Genomic DNA, 27525 nt, shown 5'->3' with positions numbered 1-27525 from the left:
TGCAGGGTTAAGGAGGGGGAGGACACACGGCAGCACTGCATGAGGCAATATACTGCATGGTGTGAAGAGGACACAGCAGCACTGCATGAGGCAATGTACTGCATGGTGTGAGGATGAGGATGACATGGCAGCACTGCATGAGGCAATATACTGCATGGTGTGAGGGGGACACAGCAGCACTGCATGAGGCAATATACTGCAGGGTGTGAGGATGAGGAGGACATGGCAGCACTGCATGAGGCAATATACTGCAGGGTGTGAGTATTTGGAGGACACAGCAGTACTGCATGAGGCAGTATACTGCAGGGTGTGAGGAGGAGGATGACACATGGCAGCACTGCATGAGGCAATATACTGCAGGTTGTGAGGATGAGGTGGACATACTTCGGCAGCACTACATGAGACAATATTTTGTAGGATGTGAGGAGGAGAAGGACATACGTCAGCACTGCATATGGCAATATACTGCAGTGTGAGGAGGACACATGGCAGCACTGCATGAGGCAGTTTGCTGCAGGGTGTGAGGAGAAGGACAAGCGGCAGCACTGTATGAGGCAGTATATTGCAGGGTGTGAGAAGGAGGACGCACACGGCCAGCACTGCATAATGCAGTATACTGCATGGTTTCAGGAGGAAGAGGACACACATTGCCAGCACTGCATGAGGCAGTATACTGCAGTGTGAGGAGGAGGAGGACACACACGTCAGCACTACATGCCGCAGTATACTGCAGGGTGTGAGGAGGAGGACGCATGGCAGCACTGCATGAGGCAGTATACTGCAGGTTGTGAGGAGGAGGACGCACACGGCCAGCACTGCATAATGCAGTATACTGCATGGTTTCAGGAGGAAGAGGACACACATTGCCAGCACTGCATGAGGCAGTATACTGCAGGGTGTGAGGAGGAGGAGGACACATGGCAGCACTGCATGAGGCAGATTGCTGCAGGTTGTGAGGAGGAGGACATACGGCGACACTTCATGAGGCAGCATATTGTAGAGTGTCATGAGGAGAAGGAAGACACACAGGGCTAGCACTGTATGTATACTGCAGGGCATCATGAGTGGGAGGAAACATGCCAGCACTGCATGTGGCAGTATACAGTAGAGTGTGGGGTGAGGAGGAGGACACACACGGCCGCAATGCATGACGCAGTATACTGCAGGGTGTAAGGAGGAGGACACACACAGTCACTAATGCATTAGGCAGTATACAGCTGAGTGTGAGGAGTAGGAGGACACACACGGCCAGCACTGCATAAGGCAGTATACTGCAGGGTGTAAGGCAGAGGAGAACACATGTGCAGTACTGCATGAAGCCGTATACTGCAGGGTGTGAGGAAAAGTACACACATGGCAGCACTGCAATATGCAGTATACTGCAGGGTGTAAGGAGGAGGAGGACACACAGACAGCACTGCATGATGGAGTAAATAGGAGGAGGACATACATGGGCATCAATGCAATTGACCATCATACGATGTATGGAATTATTGGACATGGGGAATGCAATCTATTTATGACTGTTATCAGCCACTTCTGACTTGGAAAGAGATGACTTTTGGACAACAGATCATTATACTTCAGGATATACACCGTACAGGGATCATTGTTACTGCAGGTTATAGACCGTACAGAGATCATTATACTGCAGGATATACATTCTACAGTGATCATTATACTGCAGAATATACACTGTCAGGGAAACCACTTTTTAGTTCCAGTTCATGAACTTGCAGATCTCTGGCACCCCTCTTACCTTCAGGTCAGTCAGGGAACTGCACCTAGGATAAATAGTAATCAGAGAGGCTGCCCTGTCACGTGCTAGTTATCGGGGCACTCTGCAGTGAGGGCGGTATATATACCACCGGTCCCAGGCCCGGCATCCATATATAAGCTTCCGTTCCATCACTGCCGGGATCCCCCAATAACACCAGAACGCTATGCTGCCACCAGTTCCTAGTTAGATATAAGCCCGGTCCATTACACGTCGGTTCGGTCATAGAGCAAGAAGAACGAAGTTAGCAAATTTTACAAGTTTACTCTGGAAAAAATCGCCAGTGTTTACAAAAGATACCAAAGATATTACAAAAGAGAGAAATTGCAAGTATGTACAAACAGTTACAAATTAAAAGGGATAAAAGGTATTAAACTTACTAAATCTCAGTCACAAATATGACATGTCGATAAAGGAGAGGTCCTAAAGAAATGATTCAGTCGTGTAGGTACGAGTGCCGACTGGGGGGTGGTCCCTTACAGCCGCGGAACACAATGGAGGCAGAGTCAGAAATCCGTTCAATCAGGTCCAAACTTTATTTGGTGTCCTCTTGACATCCACAGCAGACACAGACACATCAGCTTCTGCTCCCTGGCCTGGGTACCTGTCACCTTCCTTCAGCTTCGATTGGTGAAGACCCTCCGGGTTCTTTCACCGTGGCTGCCGTTAGGCCCACAGCGCTTCCCCTGGCTAAGTCTGCCCGCTGTACACATACTCACTCTTCGGTGTCCAAGCCGTCCGGTACCCAAACCTTACGTCAGTCGCTGCCATCCCTTCCTGCGGCTGCCTCCTCAGGGCCACCCACCTCTCCGAGTAACCATCTCTGGTTCTCCTCTGTCCTTCCTGAGATTCTTCTCATCTCTCCATCCTCTCTTGTGCTCTTCTCACTTCTTTCTTCCCCATGGGTTTCTCTCTGCCCTGCCCCTGGGACTCTCCTCTCTTATCTCTCCTCTCTCTGGAAATCCCCTTCTCAGTTCCATAGCTCCACTCAGCATGACTATACAGTTTCCCTAGCCTATGGCCTGCTGTTAGTGTTAAGTCCTTTTCTCACTGCTCTCTGTCTCCATCTTGTGGCCAAAACACGGTACTACGTCATCCTGCACTAATTCCCAGCTGTTAACCATACACATGCAATAAAGCATAGTGCACATCATCCTTTACATGTTCTTTCCATCTCAGACAGGTCCATGGGTCAGTCCACCCCCTACAGTAGCACAGCATGGTGTTGTTTCAGCTGTCACTCTGCTCTGAATGCCTCCCAAAATGGTTTTGGCCATAAACTAAAGCCCCCCGTCACACACAGCGAGATCGCTAGCAAGATTGCTGTCGAGTCACAAGTTTTGTGACGCAACACCGATCTCATCAGCAAACTCGGTGTGTGTGACGTGAATCAGCGACCGCCCCCCCCCCCCCCCCCCCGCGTGTATCGCTGATCGTGCTCGAAAGCCCTGGACACTTTTTTGATCGTTGTCTCCCGCTGGCCAGCAGGAGACCATCGATCAGCGAGCTGGAGCTGGTATCCGAGGTAAGCCGCAGGTAACTAAGTTCGCACGTCACTTAGTTACCCGCTGTGTACCTTAGATATCAGCGTGCTGGCGCTGGGAGCTGGTATCCAAGGTAAACAGCGGGTTTCTAAGCGCGGCGCTTCGAAACCCGCTGTTTACCTTGGATACCAGCTCCCAGCACCAGCACGCTGGTATCTAAGGTACACAGCGGGTAACTAAGCGACGCGCGTGCTTGTTACCCGCGTCATCGCTGGTGCTGAACACTGGTGAGATCTGCCTGTTTGGCAGCTCACCAGCGATCATGTAGCGACACACCAGCGATCCTGACAAGGTCATATCGTTGTCGGGATTGCTGGTGCGTCGCTATGTGTGATGGGGGGCCTTAGGGACTGCCCTTTTGCTGGCCTCAAATATAGGCTGTCTCCTGGGAGGTACACCTATTTTGGAAAGTTATCAAAACTCCTTTTTTTATATCTATGGCCTGGAAGCTCACAGGCCAACGATATTGGTATTATTCTTTAGAGTCCTAACACAGTAGGTCTGTGATTTGCTGGTGGGCAGAAATTAATTTCCCAGATTTCTGATGGCCCTGAATGCTGCAAAATGCTGCCATGCATGACCCCAATTTCCCAGATCCTGGAAATTTAATATCATCTTTCTAGGATTAGCGTGTGTCACTGAAATTGACTTTGAGAATTCTTCCTAGGAAACAAAGAATCTTGGCGGGAAAATACACTCAACTCTGCTGCAGGCAATAAAAGTGACCATTTGCTGGGATGGAGGGGGAGTGGGACTTCACAGAGAGGGAGAGAGGGGGGGCTGCAGCAATATGAGGGGGACTTCAGCAGTATTTTGGTAATACAGAAACCAATGGAGGGAGGAGTAGCAAGCAGCTCTGACTGTGTAACCCGAACAATGGAAAATAATTCATATTTTCCTGACATACACCATACAGGAATCATTATACTGCAGGATATACACCGTACAGGGATAATTATACTGTAGGATATATAGTGTACAGGGATCATTGTACTGCAGGATATACACTGTACAGGGATCATTATACTGCAGGATGTACACTGTTCAGGGATCATTCTGCATGATATACACTGTACAGGGATGATTATACTGCAGGATGTACACTATACAGAGATCATTATACCGCAGGATATACACTGTACAGGGATCATTATACTGCAGGATGTACACTGTTCAGGGATCATTCTGCATGATATACACTGTACAGGGATGATTATACTGCAGGATGTACACTGTACAGAGGTGATTATAGGATATACACCATACAGAGGTGATTATAGGATATACACCGTACAGACATCACTATACTGCAGGATATACACTGCACAGGGATCATTATACTGCAGGATATACACCGTACAGAGAACATTATACTGCAGGATATACAATGTACAGAGATCATTATACTGCAGGATATACACTGCACAGGGATCATTATACTGCAGGATATACACCGTACAGAGAACATTATACTGCAGGATATACACCGTACAGACATCACTATACTGCAGGATATACACTGCACAGGGATCATTATACTGCAGGATATACACCGTACAGAGAACATTATACTGCAGGATATACAATGTACAGAGATCATTATACTGCAGGATATACACTGCACAGGGATCATTATACTGCAGGATATACACCGTACAGAGATCATTATACTGCAGGATATACACCGTACAGAGAACATTATACTGCAGGATATACACTGCACAGGGATCATTATACTGCAGGATATACACCGTACAGAGAACATTATACTGCAGGATATACAATGTACAGAGATCATTATACTGCAGGATATACACTGTATAGATGTGATGGTAAGGAGGTGGAGGGGACCCTCAGTTGCCTCCTCTCTTCTATACGGCGGGCATGAGTGCCCCGTGCTGTGTCCTGAGGGTTTGCCTATATATTACTGTTTTATAATGTAATGTGTGATGTTCCTTTATTGCAAGTCCTTGTATTGTATATACTGCATGTTAATACTAGAGATAGCAGGAGTTAACCCAGTGGGCTGGGTTAGCAACCTAGAGTAGGCAGGAAGGCAGGAGGATTTGCAGCGTCGGGAGCCTAATATTTCCCTGGAGGGGAGAAAATGCTGCCCTGGATCCCCGGGCAGTGGAAACGGGTACCAGGACTGAGGAGGTGCCCACATAGAGACTGTTAGCTCCCAGGAGCTGATTGGGAGCCGCTGCTTCTGCAGCTGATGAAACAGCTTCTTTGTATAGGGACAGCTCAGAAATTGTAATCTTCTTTACCTCATCATCATTGAAAAGTTTGCTACTGGTGGAACTGAGGTGTGATGTGTGGTGCATCCAGAGGACGCTGTTCCAGTGTGGAGAGCAACCGTGTGTCAGAGGTAACCAACTGTCTTTTCATGTGCAAGGGACCTAGTGGACTCACCCATGACTACCACCCCATGCAACCTTGTTACTTTTGGTGTAGTCGGCAGGATCAACCCCAGCAGCCTGTAACCACAAGATTGGAAGAGAAGATTCCCGAGATTTGCATTTTGTCGATCGCCATGAAGGAGTTAAAGATGGCAGCTGACAGTGATTTTAAAATGGCACCAAACGCTGACAAGGAGATAATGGTCAGTGGCGCGAAAATGGAGGAGGGTGCCGCCTTACGTGGACATCATTTAAGAGGCTTGGTGCCAAAGGAAAGAAAGCCGCACCTCACTGTGATGGATGCCCGCCCGAAATGGGTGCGGGCGAAGAGAGAGCTCCAGCTTCTGCACCAGAATTTGGAGAAACAGGTGGAGCAGCAGGAAGTGACTCCACCTACAAAAGGGAGGAGCCAGACAGAGCCAGACTACCTGTTGATGGATGAGACGCTATGGCTGAATACTATGGAGAGTTGCAGCATGTCATTCCAGGACTGGAGGTGATCTGTGACCGGGCAGAGAGGGGCCTGTGCTTCGATACCTGGTGGTCGGAGGAGCTGGAGGAGTGGCACCCATTCCGGCGGCCAGACAAGCAGCCGGTGGAGAAGAAGGAGTATGGGACTGGCGGCACCCAAACTAGAATCAGGAGTTCGAAAGATCATGGAGGCTGCAATAAGCTGGATTGTTGTGGCCACAATCACCGACTCCTGCAGCCGGGCCAGAGGATTGTCACTGGATGCAGCGGAAGTGAGTAGGGGACTTTCCTCCCGGCCGTCCGGTCACCTCACCTCCTGTGGCCCCTTCGTCCTCTCCGGTTGCATTTTGTCTTCTGACTCCACTGTCGTCCCCGATGTTGGTGGCACCTGCGTCCTCTCGGCCTCCATTTGTTATGTCTGGCACCAGCGGCGCTTACATGGAGAAGCCCCGGGTGCCCACTGCTGGCGAATATTGATGGCTCCGTAATGTGATTAGGGAGAAGAAGCAGCGAGAGTGCCACATTGTCAAGGAACTGCAGCGCCCCAACGGGGGACCTATGGCTGGACTGATAACAAGTGGTGTGATCTGGCATTTTGATTTGACGAGAGGCTACGGCTTTATCTTGGAGACCAGCACTGGAGATAAGGTCAACGTCAATGCCGGATCCATTGATTTCAATAGTCCCCTTTAGTTATGGGACCGAGTCTCGTTCATCAAGGAGCAAGGACCCCGAGGGTCATATGTGGTTGCCGTGAGGATGACCTCCAGTCGGGAGGAAAGCCCACCACAGGAGACTCAGTGTAGTGAACGGCAGACTGCGACGGTCGTGGCTCCTGCAGCTGGACTGGAGGAAGCGGCACCTGGATAACATGTGGCGGCCACCAAGGAGTCACAGAGCTGGCGGCTCTGGGAGCCATGGGGCCACCGCTGGAGGGGGTGCGGAGCAGAAGGAACAGTGGAGACTCCTCCTCCAGCGGATCCTCATCCCATATGTACATTGTCGTGCAGGGTCCGCATGCGGCCCATTATATCAATCAGCGGCAGTGTATCGATTGCAACAGCCCCTTTATTATGTTGTGCCGGTTGCACTTGCTGGATAACAGAAATTGTTCTGCGTCTCTAAAAGGGCAGTGGGCCCTATGTAGCACCACGGACTAGGTGCCAGTGGTGGCCTTTGCTGTCACAATGGGATACTCTTTCTTTTCCCCTACTCCAAGTTTTAGTTGCGCCCGTTGTGCATTCCCTGCTGGATCACGGGTCTGAAACTCCATGGGGGGGTTGGTCGTTGTGGACCATGTGCATGGCTGCTTAAGGAACTGGACTGTTTTACCCTTGGATTTTGCCCTATTTTTAACCCTGGACTGGTCCCTGTTAAATGCAGTCCACCACAGTTTGAGGGCCCGTGATCCACTAAAAGGAGGGAGGGGGAGAGCTTTGTGCAGGAGGACCCAAGGAGTGAGCCAGGTCAGGACTGAAAGAACTATATGGACCATGGATATGTTGGCCATTGGGCCAGTGAATGTGTTTACAGGTCCCAGGAGCAAAGGGACCAAGGTTAGTTGGACCAGCACTAAGAGAATCTTTTATTAGCTTGATTGATGGTTTTACACCTGTTGTTTTATGTTTACAAAGCCATTATGGTTAGGGACGACCATATTTTAGTAGGGTGGGGTGTAAGGAGGTGGCGGGGACCCTCAGTTGCCACCTCTCCCCTATACGTCCGTGTGGTGTCCTGAGGGTTTGCCTATGTATTACTGTTTTATATTGCAATGTGTGATGTTCCTTTTTACCATGTCCTGGTATTGTATATACTGTATGTTAAGATTAGGGAAAACAGGAGTTAACCTGGTGGGCTAGGTTACCAGCCTAGAGGAGGTAGTAAGTTCTTGCTTTGTGAGCAATGCCTGGGCAGGCTTGACCAGGGCAGGAGGGCTTTGCAGAGTCGGGAGCCTAATACTTCCCTGGAGGAGAGAGAATGCTGCCCTGGACCCCCAGGCAGTGGAAACGGGCACCAGGACTGAGGAGGTGCCCACCAAGAGACTGATAACTCCAAGGAGCCGATTGGAAGCCACTGCTTCTGCTGCTGCAGCTGTTGCTGATGAAGCAGCATCTTTGAATAGGGACAGCTCAGGAATTGTTAGTTCATCGTCATTAAAAAGTTTGCGACTGTGACTGTTGGAACCGAAGTGTGATGTGTGGTGCATCCAGAAGATGCCGTTCCAGTTTGGAGAGCAACCGTGTGTCAAAGGTAACCAACTCTTGCCATAGAGCTGGGACTTGAACTGTCTTTTCATGTGCAAGGGGTCAGTGTGCTCACTGACTGTGACCTAGTGGATTCACCCATGACTACCAACCCGTACCACCTTGTTACATCATTATACTGCAGGATATACACTGTACAGATGCCATTATACTGCAGGATATACACTGTACAGTGATCATTATATTGCAGGTTATACACAGTACAGAGATGATTAAACTACATGATATACACTGAACAGAGATAACTATACTTCAGGATATGCAGAACACTGTACAGAGGTGATTATACTGCAGGATATATACTGTACAGATGTCATTATACTACAGTCATGGCCAAAAGTTTAGAGAATGACACAAATATTATATTTTCACATGATCTGCTGTGTGCTTTATGTGTGCTTGTCAGATTTATTTAGCACATACAGAAATATAATTGCAATCATATTATGAGTAACAAAAGGTTATATTGACAGTTAGAATGAGTTAATGCAGCAAGTCAATATTTGCAGTGTTGACCCTTCTTCTTCAGGACCTCAGCAATTCTCCCTGGCATGCTCTCAATCAACTTCTGGATCAAATCCTGACTGATAGCAGTCCATTCTTGCAAAATCAATGCTTTTATTTTGTCTGAATTTGAAGGTTTTTGTTTGTCCACCCGTCTCTTGATGATTGACCACAAGTTCTCAATGGGATTAAGATCTGGGGAGTTTCCAGGCCATGGTCCCAAAATCTCTATGTTTTGTTCCCTGAGCCATTTAGTTATCACCTTTGCTTTATGGCAAGGTGCTCCATCATGTTGAAAAACTGCTCTTGGACGGTTGGGAGAAGTTGCTCTTGGCGGACATTCTGGTACCATTCTTTATTCATGGCTGTGTTTTTAGGCAAGACTGAGAGAGAGCCCATTCCCTTGGCTGAGAAGCAACCCCACACATGAATGGTTTCAGGATGCTTGACAGTTGGCATGAGACAAGACTGGTGGTAGCGCTCACCTGGTCTTCTCCGAATAAGCCGTTTTCCAGATGTCCCAAAAAATCGAAAAGGGGATTCATCAGAGAAAATGACTTTACCCCAGTCCTCAGCAGTCCACTCCCTGTACCTCTTGCAGAATATCAGTCTGTCCATGATGTTTTTTCTGGAGAGAAGTGGCTTCTTTGCTGCCCTCCTTGGGCCAGGCCTTGCTCCAAGAGTCTCCGCCTCACAGTGCGTGCAGATGCACTCACACCTGCCTGCTGCCATTCCTGAGCAAGCTCTGCACTGCTGGTAGCCCGATCCCGCAGCTAAAACACTTTTAAGAGACGGTCCTGGCGCTTGCTGGTCTTTCTTGGGCGCCCTGGAGCCTTTTTGGCAACAAGGGAACCTCTCTCCTTGAAGTTCTTGATGATGCGATAGATTGTTGACTGAGGTGCAATCTTTCTAGCTGCGATACTCTTCCCTGTTAGGCCATTTTTGTGCAGTGCAATGATGACTGCACGTGTTTCTTTGGAGATAACCATGGTTAACAGAAGAGAAACAATGATGCCAAGCACCAGCCTCCTTTTAAAGTGTCCAGTGGTGTCATTCTTACTTTATCATGACAGATTGATCTCCAGCCCTGTCCTCATCAACACCCACACCTGTGTTAATGGAGCAATCACTGAAACGATGTTAGCTGGTCCTTTTAAGGCAGGGCTGCAATGATGTTGAAATGTGTTTTGGGGGATAAAGTTCATTTTCTAGGCAAATATTGACTTTGCAAGTAATTGCTGTTAAGCTGATCACTCTTTATAACATTCTGGAGTATATGCAAATTGCCATTAGAAAAAATAGACTTTGTAAAAATTAATATTTGTGTCATTCACTAAACTTTTGGCCATGACTGTACAGAATATACACTGTACAGATGTCATTATACTGCAGGATATACACTGTACAGGGATCATTATAGTGCAGGATATACTGTACAGAGATCATTGTATGCAGGGTATACACGGTGCAGAGATCATTACACTACAGGATATACACTGTACAAGGATCCTTATACTGCAGGATGTACACTGCACACATGTAATTATACAACAGGATATACACTGTACAGGGATTATTGTACTGCCGGATATACATTGTACAGAGATCATTATAGTGCATTATATTCACTGGACAGGGATCATTATACTGCAGGATATACACTGTACAGAGATAATTTTACTGCAGGATATATACTGTATATATGTTATTATACTGCAGGATGTACACTGTACAGAGATCATTATACTGCATTATATTCACTGTACAGGGATCATTATACTGCAAGAAATACATTCTACTGCAGGATGTACACTGTACAGAGATCATTGTAAGCAGGGTATACATGGTGCAGAGACCATTATACTACAGGATGTACACTGTACAGAGAACATTATACCGCAAAATATACACTGTACAGAGATCATTATACTGCAGCATATACACTGTACAGGGATCATTATACTTCAGGATGTACACTGTACAGAGATCATTATACTGCAGGATATACACTGTACAGAGATCATTATACCGCAGGATATACACTGTACAGAGATCATTATACTGCAGGATATACACTGTACAGAGAACATTATACCGCAAAATATACACTGTACAGAGATCATTATACTGCGGTATATACACTGTACAGAAATCATTCTACTGCAGAATATACACTGTACAGGGATCATTATACCGCAGAATATACACTGTACAGAGATCATTATACTGCAGGATATACACTGTACAGGGATCATTATACTGCAGAATATACACAGTACAGTGATCAATATACTTCAGGATGTGCACTGTACAGAGATCATTATACTGCAGGATCTACCCTATATATATATGTTATTATACTGCAGGATATATACTAATACTTTAAAGAGGTCATTATACTGCAGGATGTACACTGTACAGGGATCATTATACTGCAGCATGTACACTGTATAGAGATCATTACACTGCAGGATATACACTGTACAGAGATCATTATACTGCAGAATATACACTGTACAGGGATCATTATACTTCAGGATGTACACTGTACAGAGATCATTATACTGAAGAATATACACTGTACAGAGATCATTATACCGCAAAATATACACTGTACAGAGATCATTATACTCCAGGTTATACACTGTACAGGGATAATTAAACCGCAGAATATACACTGTACAGAGATCATTATACTGCAGGATATACACTCTACAGGGATCATTATACTGCAGGATATACATTGTACAGGGATCGTTATACTGCAGGATATACATTGTACAGGGATCGTTATACTGCAGGATATACACTGTACAGAGATCATTATACTGCAGGATATACACTTTACATGGATCATTTCACTGCAGGATATACACCGTACAGAGATCATTGTACGCAGGGTATACATGGTGCAGAGATCATTATACTATAGGATGTACACTGTACAAGGATCCTTATACTGCAGGATGTACACTGCACACATGTAATTATACTACAGGATATACACTGTACAGGGATTATTGTACTGCCGGATATACATAGTACTGAGATCATTATACTCCAGGATATACACTGTACAGAGATCATTATACTGAAGAATATACACTGTACAGAGAACATTATACTAAAGGATGTGCACCGTACAGAGATCATTATACTGCAGGATATACACTGTGCAAAGAACATTATACCGCAAAATATGCACTGTATAGAGATCATTACACTGCAGGATATACACTGTACAGAGATCATTATACTGCAGAATATACACTGTACAGGGATCATTATACTTCAGGATGTGCACAGTACAGAGATCATTATACTGCAGGATATACCCTATATATATATGTTATTATACTGCAGGATATATACTAATACTTTAAAGAGGTCATTATACTGCAGGATGTACACTGTACAGGGATCATTATACTGCAGCATGTACACTGTATAGAGATCATTACACTGCAGGATATACACTGTACAGAGATCATTATACTGCAGAATATACACTGTACAGGGATCATTATACTTCAGGATGTACACTGTACAGAGATCATTATACTGAAGAATATACACTGTACAGAGATCATTATACCGCAAAATATACACTGTACAGAGATCATTATACTCCAGGTTATACACTGTACAGGGATCATTAAACCGCAGAATATACACTGTACAGAGATCATTATACTGCAGGATATACACTCTACAGGGATCATTATACTGCAGGATATACATTGTACAGGGATCGTTATACTGCAGGATATACACTGTACAGAGATCATTATACTGCAGGATGTACACTATACAGAGATCATTATACTGCAGGATATACACTTTACATGGATCATTTCACTGCAGGATATACACCGTACAGAGATCATTGTACGCAGGGTATACATGGTGCAGAGATCATTATACTATAGTATGTACACTGTACAAGGATCCTTATACTGCAGGATGTACACTGCACACATGTAATTATACTACAGGATATACACTGTACAGGGATTATTGTACTGCCGGATATACATAGTACTGAGATCATTATACTCCAGGATATACACTGTACAGAGATCATTATACTGAAGAATATACACTGTACAGAGAACATTATACTAAAGGATGTGCACCGTACAGAGATCATTATACTGCAGGATATACACTGTGCAAAGAACATTATACCGCAAAATATGCACTGTATAGAGATCATTACACTGCAGGATATACACTGTACAGAGATCATTATACTGCAGAATATACACTGTACAGGGATCATTATACTTCAGGATGTGCACTGTACAGAGATCATTATACTGCAGGATATACCCTATATATATATGTTATTATACTGCAGGATATATACTAATACTTTAAAGAGGTCATTATACTGCAGGATGTACACTGTACAGGGATCATTATACTGCAGCATGTACACTGTATAGAGATCATTACACTGCAGGATATACACTGTACATAGATCATTATACTGCAGGATATACACTGTACAGAGATCATTATACTGCAGCATGTACACTGTATAGAGATCATTACACTGCAGGATATACACTGTACAGAGATCATTATACTGCAGAATATACACTGTACAGGGATCATTATACTTCAGGATGTACACTGTACAGAGATCATTATACTGAAGAATATACACTGTACAGAGATCATTATACTCCAGGTTATACACTGTACAGGGATCATTAAACCGCAGAATATACACTGTACAGAGATCATTATACTCCAGGTTATACACTGTACAGGGATCATTAAACCGCAGAATATACACTGTACAGAGATCATTATACTGCAGGATATACACTCTACAGGGATCATTATACTGCAGGATATACACTGTACAGAGATCATTATACTGCAGAATATACACTGTACAGGGATCATTATACTGCAGCATGTACACTGTATAGAGATCATTACACTGCAGGATATACACTGTACATAGATCATTATACTGCAGGATATACACTGTACAGAGATCATTATACTGCAGCATGTACACTGTATAGAGATCATTACACTGCAGGATATACACTGTACAGAGATCATTATACTGCAGAATATACACTGTACAGGGATCATTATACTTCAGGATGTACACTGTACAGAGATCATTATACTGAAGAATATACACTGTACAGAGATCATTATACTCCAGGTTATACACTGTACAGGGATCATTAAACCGCAAAATATACACTGTACAGAGATCATTATACTCCAGGTTATACACTGTACAGGGATCATTAAACCGCAGAATATACACTGTACAGAGATCATTATACTGCAGGATATACACTCTACAGGGATCATTATACTGCAGGATATACATTGTACAGGGATCGTTATACTGCAGGATATACACTGTACAGAGATCATTATACTGCAGGATGTACACTATACAGAGATCATTATACTGCAGGATATACACTTTACATGGATCATTTCACTGCAGGATATACACCGTACAGAGATCATTGTACGCAGGGTATACATGGTGCAGAGATCATTATACTATAGGATGTACACTGTACAAGGATCCTTATACTGCAGGATGTACACTGCACACATGTAATTATACTACAGGATATACACTGTACAGGGATTATTGTACTGCCGGATATACATAGTACTGAGATCATTATACTCCAGGATATACACTGTACAGAGATCATTATACTGAAGAATATACACTGTACAGAGAACATTATACTAAAGGATGTGCACCGTACAGAGATCATTATACTGCAGGATATACACTGTGCAAAGAACATTATACCGCAAAATATGCACTGTATAGAGATCATTACACTGCAGGATATACACTGTACAGAGATCATTATACTGCAGAATATACACTGTACAGGGATCATTATACTTCAGGATGTGCACTGTACAGAGATCATTATACTGCAGGATATACCCTATATATATATGTTATTATACTGCAGGATATATACTAATACTTTAAAGAGGTCATTATACTGCAGGATGTACACTGTACAGGGATCATTATACTGCAGCATGTACACTGTATAGAGATCATTACACTGCAGGATATACACTGTACATAGATCATTATACTGCAGGATATACACTGTACAGAGATCATTATACTGCAGCATGTACACTGTATAGAGATCATTACACTGCAGGATATACACTGTACAGAGATCATTATACTGCAGAATATACACTGTACAGGGATCATTATACTTCAGGATGTACACTGTACAGAGATCATTATACTGAAGAATATACACTGTACAGAGATCATTATACTCCAGGTTATACACTGTACAGGGATCATTAAACCGCAGAATATACACTGTACAGAGATCATTATACTCCAGGTTATACACTGTACAGGGATCATTAAACCGCAGAATATACACTGTACAGAGATCATTATACTGCAGGATATACACTCTACAGGGATCATTATACTGCAGGATATACACTGTACAGAGATCATTATACTGCAGAATATACACTGTACAGGGATCATTATACTGCAGCATGTACACTGTATAGAGATCATTACACTGCAGGATATACACTGTACATAGATCATTATACTGCAGGATATACACTGTACAGAGATCATTATACTGCAGCATGTACACTGTATAGAGATCATTACACTGCAGGATATACACTGTACAGAGATCATTATACTGCAGAATATACACTGTACAGGGATCATTATACTTCAGGATGTACACTGTACAGAGATCATTATACTGAAGAATATACACTGTACAGAGATCATTATACTCCAGGTTATACACTGTACAGGGATCATTAAACCGCAAAATATACACTGTACAGAGATCATTATACTCCAGGTTATACACTGTACAGGGATCATTAAACCGCAGAATATACACTGTACAGAGATCATTATACTGCAGGATATACACTCTACAGGGATCATTATACTGCAGGATATACATTGTACAGGGATCGTTATACTGCAGGATATACACTGTACAGAGATCATTATACTGCAGGATGTACACTATACAGAGATCATTATACTGCAGGATATACACTTTACATGGATCATTTCACTGCAGGATATACACCGTACAGAGATCATTGTACGCAGGGTATACATGGTGCAGAGATCATTATACTATAGGATGTACACTGTACAAGGATCCTTATACTGCAGGATGTACACTGCACACATGTAATTATACTACAGGATATACACTGTACAGGGATTATTGTACTGCCGGATATACATAGTACTGAGATCATTATACTCCAGGATATACACTGTACAGAGATCATTATACTGAAGAATATACACTGTACAGAGAACATTATACTAAAGGATGTGCACCGTACAGAGATCATTATACTGCAGGATATACACTGTGCAAAGAACATTATACCGCAAAATATACACTGTATAGAGATCATTATACTCCAGGATGTACACTATACAGAGATCATTATACCGCAGGATATACACTGTACAGGGATCATTATACTGCAGGATATACACTGTACAGGGATCATTATACTGCAGGATATACACTGTACAAGGATCATTATACTGCAGGATATACACTGTACAGAGATCATTATACTGCAGGATATACCCTGTACAGAGATCATTATACAGCAGGATATACACTGTACAGGGATCATTATATACAGTCATATGTTAAAGTTTGGGCACCCCTATTAATGTTAACCTTTTTACTTTATAACAATTTAGTTTTTTGCAACAGCTATTTCAGCTTCATATATCTAATAACTGATGGACTCAGTTATATTTCTGGATTCAAATGAGGTTTATTGTACTAACAGAAAATGTGCAATCTGCATTTAAACAAAATTTGACCGGTGCAAAAGTATGGGCACCCTTATCATTTTCTTAATTTGAACACTCCCAACTACTTTTTACTGACTTCCTGAAGCACTAAATTGGTTTTGTAACCTCATTGAGCTTTGAACTTCATAGCCAGATGTATCAAATCATGAGAAAAGGTATTTAAGGTGGCCACTTGCAAGTAGTTCTCCTATTTGATTCTCCTATGAAGAGTGGCATCATGGGCTCCTCAAAACAACTCTCAAATGATCTGAAAACAAAGATTATTCACCATAGCTTTTCAGGGGAAGGATACAAAAAGTTGTCTCAGAGATTTAACCTGTCAGTTTCCACTGTGAGGAACATAGTAAGGAAATGGAAGAACACAGGTACAGTTCTTGTTAAGCCCAGAGGTGGCAGGCCAAGAAAAATATCAGAAAGGCAGAGAAGAAGAATGCTGAGAACAGTCAAGGACAATCCACAGACCACCTCCAAAGACCTGCAGCATCATCTTGCTGCAGATGGTGTCACTGTGCATCGGTCAACAATACAGCGCACTTTGCCCAAGGAGAAGCTGTATGGGAGAGTGATGCGAAAGAAGCCGTTTCTGCAAGCACGCCACAAACAGAGTCGCCTGAGGTATGCAAAAGCACATTTGGACAAGCCAGTTACATTTTGGAAGAAGGTCCTGTGGACTGATGAAACAAAGATTGAGTTGTTTGGTCATACAAAAAGGCGTTATGCATGGAGGCTAAAAAACACAGCATTCCAAGAAAAACACTTGCTACCCACAATAAAATTTGGTGGAGGTTCCATCATGCTTTGGGGCTGTGTGGCCAATGCCGGCACCGGGAATCTTGTTAAAGTTGAGGGTCGCATGGATTCAACTCAGTATCAGCAGATTCTTGACAATAATGTGCCAGAATCAGTGACGAAGTTGAAGTTACGCAGGGGATGGATATTTCAGCAAGACAATGATCCAAAACACCGCTCCAAATCTACTCAGGCATTCATGCAGAGGAACAATTACAATGTTCAGGAATGGCCATCCCAGTCCCCAGACCTGAATATCATTGAACATCTGTGGGATGATTTGAAGCGGGCTGTCAATGCTCGGCGACCATCAAACTTAACTGAACTGGAATTGTTTTGTAAACAGGAATGGTCACAAATACCTTCATCCAGGATCCAGGAACTCATTAATAGCTACAGGAAGCAACTAGAGGCTGTTATTTTTGCAAAAGGAGGATCTACGAAATATTAATGTCACTTTTATGTTGAGGTGCCCATACTTTTGCACCGGTCAAATTTTGTTTAAATGCAGATTGCACATTTTCTGTTAGTACAATAAACCTCATTTGAATCCAGAAATATAACTGAGTCCATCAGTTATTAGATATATGAAACTGAAATAGCTGTTTCAAAAAAAAAATTGTTATAAAGAAAAAAGGTTAACATTAATAGGGGTGCCCAAACTTTAACATATGACTGTATACTTTACACTGTACAGACATCATTGTACGCAGGGTATACACAGTGCAGAGATCATTATACTGCAGGATATACACTGTACAAGGATCCTTATACTGCAGGATGTAAACTGTACAGAGATCATTATACTGCAGGATATACACTGTACAAGGATCCTTATACTGCAGGATATACACTGTACAGGGATCATTATATTGCAGGATATACAGTACATTGTACAGAGATCATTATACTGCAGGATATACATTGTACAGAGATCATTATACAGCAGGATATACACTGTACAGGGATCATTATACTGTAGGATATACACTGTACAGGGATCATTATACTGCAGGATATACACTGTGGAGAGATCATTATACAGCAGGATATACATTGTACAGAGGTCATTATACTGCAGGATATATATTGTACAGAGATCATTATACAGCAGGATATACACTGTACAGGGATCATTATATTGCAGGATATACATTGTACAGAGGTCATTATACTGCAGGATATACACTGCACAGGGATCATTATATTGCAGGATATACATTGTACAGAGGTCATTATACTGCAGGATATATATTGTACAGAGATCATTATACAGCAGGATATACACTGCACAGGGATCATTGTACTGCAGGATATACATTGTACAGAGATCATTATACTGCAGGATATACACTGCACAGGGATCATTGTACTGCAGGATATACACTGTACAGGGATCATTTTACTGCAGGATATACATTGTACAGAGATCATTATACTGCAGGATATACACTGCACAGGGATCATTTTACTGCAGGATATACATTGTACAGAGATCATTATACTGCAGGATATACACTGCACAGGGATCATTGTACTGCAGGATATACACTGTACAGGGATCATTATACTGCAGGATATACACTGTACAGAGATCATTATACTCCAGGATATACACTGTACAGAGATCATTTTACTGCAGGATATACACTGTACAGGGATCATTATATTGCAGGATATACATTGTACAGAGATCATTATACAGCAGGATATACACTGTGGAGAGATCATTATACAGCAGGATATACATTGTACAGAGGTCATTATACTGCAGGATATATATTGTACAGAGATCATTATACAGCAGGATATACACTGTACAGGGATCATTATATTGCAGGATATACATTGTACAGAGATCATTATACTGCAGGATATACATTGTACAGAGATCATTATATTGTAGGATATACACTGTACAGGGATCATTTTACTGCAGGATATACACTGTACAGGGATCATTATATTGCAGGATATACATTGTACAGAGATCATTATACTGCAGGATATACACTGTGGAGAGATCATTATACAGCAGGATATACATTGTACAGAGGTCATTATACTGCAGGCTATATATTGTACAGAGATCATTATACAGCAGGATATACACTGTACAGGGATCATTATATTGCAGGATATACATTGTACAGAGATCATTATACTGCAGGATATACATTGTACAGAGATCATTATATTGTAGGATATACACTGTACAGGGATCATTTTACTGCAGGATATACACTGTACAGGGATCATTATATTGCAGGATATACATTGTACAGAGATCATTATACTGCAGGATATACACTGCACAGGGATCATTGTACTGCAGGATATACACTGTACAGAGATCATTATACTCCAGGATATACACTGTACAGAGATCATTATACTCCAGGATATACACTGTACAGGGATCATTATATTGCAGGATATACATTGTACAGAGATCATTATATTGTAGGATATACATTGTACAGAGATCATTATACTCCAGGATATACACTGTACAGAGATCATTATACTGCAGAATGTACACTGTATAGAGATCATTACACTGCAGGATATACACTGTACAGAGATCATTATACTCCAGGATATACACTGTACAGAGATCATTATACTGCAGCATGTACACTGTATAGAGATCATTACACTGCAGGATATACACTGTACAGAGATCATTATACTCCAGGATATACACTGTACAGAGATCATTATACTCCAGGATATACACTGTACAGGGATCATTATATTGCAGGATATACATTGTACAGAGATCATTATATTGCAGGATATACATTGTACAGAGATCATTATACTGCAGGATATACACTGCACAGGGATCATTGTACTGCAGGATATACACTGTACAGAGATCATTATACTCCAGGATATACACTGTACAGGGATCATTTTACTGCAGGATATACACTGTACAGGGATCATTATATTGTAGGATATACATTGTACAGAGATCATTATACTGCAGGATATACACTGCACAGGGATCATTGTACTGCAGGATATACACTGTACAGAGATCATTATACTCCAGGATATACACTGTACAGAGATCATTTTACTGCAGGATATACACTGTACAGGGATCATTATATTGCAGGATATACATTGTACAGAGATCATTATACAGAAGTATATACACTGTACAGAGATCATTGTACTGCAGGATATACACTGTACAGGGATCATTATATTGCAGGATATACATTGTACAGAGATCATTATACAGAAGTATATACACTGTACAGAGATCATTGTACTGCAGGATATACACTGTACAGAGATCATTATACAGCAGGATATACATTGTACAGAGATCATTATACTGCAGGATATACACTGTACAGAGATCATTATACAGCAGGATATACCAGGAGCAGTGAGGACCTCAGGGATCTGTACCGGTAGCAGTGGGGACCGCAGGGATCTGTTCTGTTCGTGAGGCCCCCAGGGACCTGTAGTGAGAGCAATGGGGACTGCAGGGATCTGTACTGGGAGCAGTGGGGGCGGCAGGAATCTGTACTGAGAGCAGTGGGGACCACAGGGATCTGTACCCGGAGCATTGGGGACCCAGGGATCTGTACTGGGAGCATTGGGGACCACTGGGATCTGTACTGGGAGCAGTAGGGACCGCAGGGATCTGTACTGGGAGTAGTGAGGTCCCCAGGGATCTGTAGTGAGAGCAGTTGGGATCACAGGGATCTGTACCGGAAGCAGTGGGGACCGCCGGGATCTGTACTGGGAGCAGTGAGGACCACTGGGATATATACTGAGAGTAGTGGAGGCTGCAGGGATCTGTATTGAGAGCAGTGGGGACTGCAGGGATCTGTACCTGGAGCAGTGGGGACCATAGGGATCTGTACCCGGAGCAGTGGGGACCGCCGGGATCTGTACTGGGAGCAGTGGGGACCACAGAGATCTTTACTGAGAGCAGTGGGGACTGCAGGGATGTGTACCTGGAACAGTGGACACTGCAGGGATCTATACTGAGAGCAGTGGAGACTGCATATATGTGTACAGTGAGCAGTGGGGACTGCAGGGATCTGTACTGGGAGCACTGGGGACCACAGTGATCTGTACTGGGAGCAGTAGGAACTGCAGGGATCTGTACCTGGAGCAGTGGGTACTGCACAGGGATCTATACTGAGAGCAGTGGAGACTGCAAATATGTGTACAATGAGCAGTAGGGACTGTAGGGATATGTACTGGGAGCAGTGGGAACCGCAGCGATCTGTACTGAGAGCAGGGCTCTGTACTCAGAGCAGTGGGTACTGCAGGGATCTATTCCGAGAGCAGTGGAGATTGCAGGGATCTGTACGGGGAGCAGTGGGGACCTCGGAGATCTGTATCGGGAGCAGTGGGGACCTCGGAGATCTGTATCGGGAGCAGTGGGAACCGCAGGCATCTGTACCGTGAGAGCAATGGGGACTGCAGGGATCTCTACTGGGGGCAGTGGGGACTGCAGGGATCTGTACTGAGAGCAGTGGGGACCGCAGGGATCTGTACTGTGAGCATTGGGGACCCAGGGATCTGTACTGGGAGCAGTGGGGACTGCCGGGATCTGTACTGGAGCAGTGGGGACCCCAGGGATCTGTATAGGGAGTAGTGAGGCACCCAGGGATCAGTAGTGAGAGCAGTGGGAACCGCAGTGATCTGTACCGGGAGCAGTGAGGACCACCTGGATCTGTACTGAGAGTAGTGGGGGCCGCAGGGATCTGTACTGAGAGCAGTGGGGACCGCAGGGACCTGTACCTGGAGCAGTGGGGACCACAGGGATCTGTACAGGGAGCAGAGGGGACCGCCGGGATCTGTACTGGGAGCAGTGTGAACCGCAGGGATCTGTACGGGGAATAGTGAGGGCCGCTGGGATAGGCACCAAGAGCAGTGGGGACCACAGTGATCTGTACTGGGAGCAGTGGGGACTGCAGAGATCTGTACTGAGGGCAGTGGGGACTGCAGGGATGTGTACTGAGAGCAGCGGGGAATGCAGGGATCTGTACCAGGAGCAGTGGGGACCGCAGAGATCTGAACTGGGAGCAGTTGGGACTGCAGGGATCTGTACTGAGAGCATTGGGGAGTGCAGGGATTTATATTGGGAGCAGTGGGGACCACAGGGATCTGTACAGGGAGCAGTGGGGACCGCAGGGATCTGTACCGGGTGCAGTGGGGAGAGCAGTGTTCTGTACCGGGAGCAGTGGGGACTGCAGGGATCTGTACTGGGAACAGTGGGGACCGCAGTATCTGTACTGGAAGCAGTGGGGACAGCAAGGATCAGTACTAGGAGCATTGGTTACCGCAGGGATGTGTACTGGGAGAAGTGGAGATCACAGAGATTTGTTCTGGGAGCAGTGAGGACCGCATGGATCTGTGCTGGAAGCGATTCTTTTTAACCTCTTCATTAATATTGCAGTCCTTGTGGATGGGGTAGAGAGTAAAGTGTCAGTCTTTGCTGACTACACCAAACTATGTACTGTACGTGTTATGGACTGTCCTGAGTTGGATTAGTGATATGGCAACCACTAGGGGCAGCACCGGCAGGTAGCGTAGTTAGGAAAAGTCAGAAGTCGGTACACAGGAGCAGCAGTGTAGTTTAAACAAACAGAACATACAGGTGCTTCTTACAAAATTAGAATATCATCAAAAAGTTAATTTGTTTCAGTTCTATAATACACTTTTCAAAACACAATTTCAAGTGTTTATTTCTGTTAATGTTGATGATTATGGCTTACAGCCAATTAAAACCCAAAAGTCATTATCTCAGTAAATTAGAATACTTTATAACCCCCAGCTTGAAAAAGAATTTTAAAATCCGAAATGTTGGTCTACTGAAATGTATGTCTTAGCCATTAAAAGATATCAACCACTGAGGACTCTCCATTCTAAATGTTTTTCTATCTACTGGCTCACACGGTACAAAGATATACAGTATATCTTTCCTATATCTATATAATATGTGAGTTTCACTTTTTATATTGAATAACTGAAATAAATTAACATTTTGATGATTTTCTAATTTTGTGAGAAGCACCTGTAGCATAGTTAGGGATAGCCAAGGAGTCACTACATGGAGCAGCACTATAATCTTAGAATGAAGGAGCAGGTGAAAGGAAGCTTGACTGGAGGCTGGTAGCTCAATAATCTCACAAGGAAGGGAGTGCAATGCCAGGTTTAAATAGGGTGTTCATTGAGGATGGAGCCAATCAGGAATTCGGGATGAAGCCAATCAGGAACTCATGGTGAAAACACTCAGAAACAACATAGCTACTAGGATCTGGGTTAGCAAAGACCTGTCCAGCGAGCTGAATAGGGAAGAGCTGTCATCTGGTGCACAAGAGCTGCTGGGTTCTAGTCCTGACAGTAGGATACTAAAATCTGACCTTGACATTACAATATTACAGAATGATCTGAATGGGTAAAAACTTTTCAGCTGAGATGTAATGCTCTGAGGATGGAGTCCTCCTATTGCTGCGTATACTGTACATTAATGGGAGAATACTCAGGACCACAGAAAAGGAGAAGGATGGGGGATTCTGGCTACAAGTAAGCTGAGCAGCAGTACTGAATGTCAATCAGCAGCTGCAAAAGCAAACAAGATTTTAGGATGTATGAAAAGAGAAATAAAATCCCGCATTCCCAACATATTATTATTATTATTATTATTATTATTATTATTATTATTATTATTATTATAATAAATCACTGGTGAGGCCACATCTAGAACATGGGATCAAGTTTTGGGCTCCACATTTTAAAAAGGATATTCAGAAGTTAGAGTCAGTCCAAAGACAGGCAACTATAATATTACAAGGGATGGAAGGCCTCTCATATGAGGAGAGGTTGGAAAAGTTGAGCTTGTTTAGCTTAGAAAAAGACGCCCAAGAGATCTCATTTACATGCATAAATATATGTGTGGTCAGTACAGAGGACGGCACAGGACAAATTCCTTCCAAGGCCCATACTAAGAACCAGGGGGCACTCATTACAGGTGGAAGAAAGGTGATTCCAGCAGCTAAATAGGAAAGGGTTCTTTACCGTTAGAGCAGTTAAAATGTGGAATGCCGACCACAAGAGGCAGTCATAGCAGACAATATGACAGCTTTTAAAAAAGGGTCGGATGATTTCCTCAATACACAACATTGTGGGTTTTATTTATTAGTGACAAAATCTTCAATTGGTGGAAAAAGGTTGAGCTTGATGGACCCGTGTCTTTTTTCAACCTATACAACTATGTAACTATGTAAATCCTGTGTGGGCACATGGAAGAGAACAAGTGGAAAAGTTGAGGAATTTTTTAGCACTCGTGCTTATCATTTTCAGTAAATCAAATGTCTTTTTACTTAGTTTCAGATTTTACTCCATTCAGAAAAAGGCAAGAACGTCTTACATCCAGATGTTTTGCTCGAAGAAGAAGCTTCTACCGTCATGTCCAAATATTCTCACTCCAGATAAAATTCCCATATTCTTTATACCTCCTAAACTGTCCTCTCTCCCAGATGGAGGTGGTCATGTCGGAAAATGGCTACAGAAAAAAACATTAGATATCGGATCTAAATCTTCTCCAAGAGCCTTGCGTAAATCGGCAAGTCGACATGTTATCCAGGTAGAAGATCTGGAGACGGAGGGGGAGACTTCAGGAGAAGAAAACCATCAGTCCATTGCCACCAGTATTCTAGGAAGTCCTTACCTGTCTGAGAGCCCGCACACAAGGAGGAGGGAATCTCTGTTCCATCAGATATGTCACACACATGGTCCTTGTGATGCAAAACCATTATCCCCATTAGACACAGACCATATCATGAACTGGAAACCATCTTCTCATGATCCACTACTGCAGAGGTTTTCTTGTGGAGCCTTGGATAGTGACACAACATCATCCACAGAGTCTTCTCCCTTTAGTTCTCCCCTCTTAAATCGCTCCCTGTATGGAAGTACAGTTATTCCTGATCTTGACAAACGTAATTATTACCACACTGTGACTGTTAACACCCTGACTCGTGCCAACTCCTTGTCCACTGAAGAAACCAGCTCAACAGACACCAGTCCAAATCTACCCACGAAGGAACACCACTCCAACCCAAGAGCCTCCATGATGCACCTAGTTCCTCCTCCAATCCTTCACTTGGACTTTATTTGTTGTCAGGAGCGTTTGACCAGGGAGACCGAGGTGGTGCTCAGTAAACGTGGCATACTTCGTTTATCTATCGAGTATCTAAAAGAGTTGGGACGTCTGAGGGTGAAACTCGTCACTGCTGAGAACTTGTATTCATTGTACCAAGACCCCCGCAGCATCAGTTGTTGTGTGGTGATGTACCTGATGCCTGGAAAACTACAGAAGCAAAGAAGCACTGTGATCCGCCGAAGCAAAATCCCCATTTTTAATGAAGATTTTTACTTTGAAGAGGTGGAAAAAGGCGAAGTAAATAATCTCAGGCTGAAGATGAAAGTCATAAACAGAGGTACGGGCATGAAGCTTGATCATGTCTTGGGAAGTAGTGAACTTCCACTGTCTGCCATTGTACCTTTGTAGTGCCACTGTAGTGTTGGTTTTATATGGTAAATGAGTCAACTACTGTAGAGTATGGACCATGACTTGGTAAATTGAGGGGTTTTACCACCAGCTTTTCAGTGAGATGACCGCTATTATTCCTGACTCCACTGACTCTGTAGAGACAGTGGAGTAAACCATAAGGTCCCCATAAAAATGTCGGCTCAACCCACCAATATTGGTTTGGTCATTGGTCAATATGTATGGGGGTCCCGGCTGACTAATGGTATAGCGAGAAGTTGATCAGGCATGTCCGATTTCAGACTGTAAATCATATTGGTCTCCCTAAGACAAGCCGCAGGCCGATGTGTTAGTTCATGGCTTTCTCATAGAGAACAGCTTAGCTGAACGAACACTCTTATGTAGTGGAGAGTTGGCTGTCTGCTGAACTATCATGATCTGAAGCATTGCTCAGCCAACAGCCATCTAATGTATGTGAGGCCCTAGAACAAAAGTATCATGAGACTGAATTCCAAACTCCAAATCCTTATCTCCTACAGAGTCAGGAGCCCCCATGCACTTTAGATGGTCTGCAGTTCCAGATCGATTTAGCCACCTTTTATCTAATGAAGGGCGAGTTTACTCCCTAAAAAGCATGAAATACTCAAAAGTAAAGCTGGAGTCACACATAGCGACTCACCAGTCATCCCGACAATGATATCAACATGTCAGGATCACTGGTGAGTCGCTGTGTGATCGCTGGTGAGCTGTCACACAGACAGCTTCACCAGCGATCAGCACAGCGACGCCGAGCGCGCGGCGTCGCTGTGTTCGTTAGTTACCAGCGCGCTGATGCAGGGAGCTGGTAACTAACGTACACATCGGGTATCCAAGGGACGTGCGTCCCTTAGATACCCGATGTGTACGTTAGTTACCAGCTCCCTGCATCAGCGCACTGGTAACTAACGTACACATCGGGTATCTAAGGGACGCACGTCCCTTGGATACCCGATGTGTACGTTAGTTACCAGCAGATCGCTGGTCTCCCGTCTGTCACACGCAGGGATGCATGCTGGCCAGCGGGAGACCAGCGACAAAAGAAATGTCCAGCGGTTTCCTACAGCGATCAGCGATACCGGCAGGGGGGCCGGTCGCTGATCGCTGTCACACACAGAGATCTTGCTGGTGAGATCGCTGTTGTGTCACAAAACTTGTGACTCAGCAGCGATCTCGCTAGCGAGATCGCTATGTGTGACGGGGCCCTAAGGTGATGACGAGGCGGTATAATCAAGGAAAGGATGTAACATTGTAGGTTATAACTGAGGAAACTTCTGTAGAACTGGTAAGGGGAACTGTCACTTACCAAACCACAGGCAGCAT

At 43.9% G+C, this 27525-nt stretch overlaps 1 protein-coding gene across 3 annotated transcripts in view; it reads left to right on the top strand.

Moving 5' to 3' along the window:
- The window catches only part of LOC141075891 (C2 calcium-dependent domain-containing protein 4C-like), a 52736-nt gene extending 25703 nt beyond the window's left edge, over positions 1-27033 (top strand). For 2 of the 3 annotated variants that reach the window (XM_073563081.1, XM_073563083.1), the window contains exon 2: positions 25002-27033. In XM_073563081.1, the coding sequence (XP_073419182.1) occupies positions 25002-26187 (1186 nt within the window). In that variant the 3' untranslated portion in view covers positions 26188-27033. Of the gene's footprint in view, positions 1-6087; positions 8445-25001 lie in introns of those variants that run through there. The other variant, XM_073563084.1, reaches the window with a different exon arrangement.
- The last annotated feature ends 492 nt before the right edge of the window (positions 27034-27525 follow it).

The sequence above is a fragment of the Dendrobates tinctorius genome, unplaced genomic scaffold (assembly GCF_039654945.1).
Source record: "Dendrobates tinctorius isolate UK_male_01 unplaced genomic scaffold, ASM3965494v1 ptg000377l, whole genome shotgun sequence".
NCBI classification, from domain to species: domain Eukaryota; kingdom Metazoa; phylum Chordata; class Amphibia; order Anura; family Dendrobatidae; genus Dendrobates; species Dendrobates tinctorius.
The sequence above is the reverse complement of the archived record's forward strand: the minus strand, read 5'-3'. Positions and strand labels throughout refer to the sequence as shown.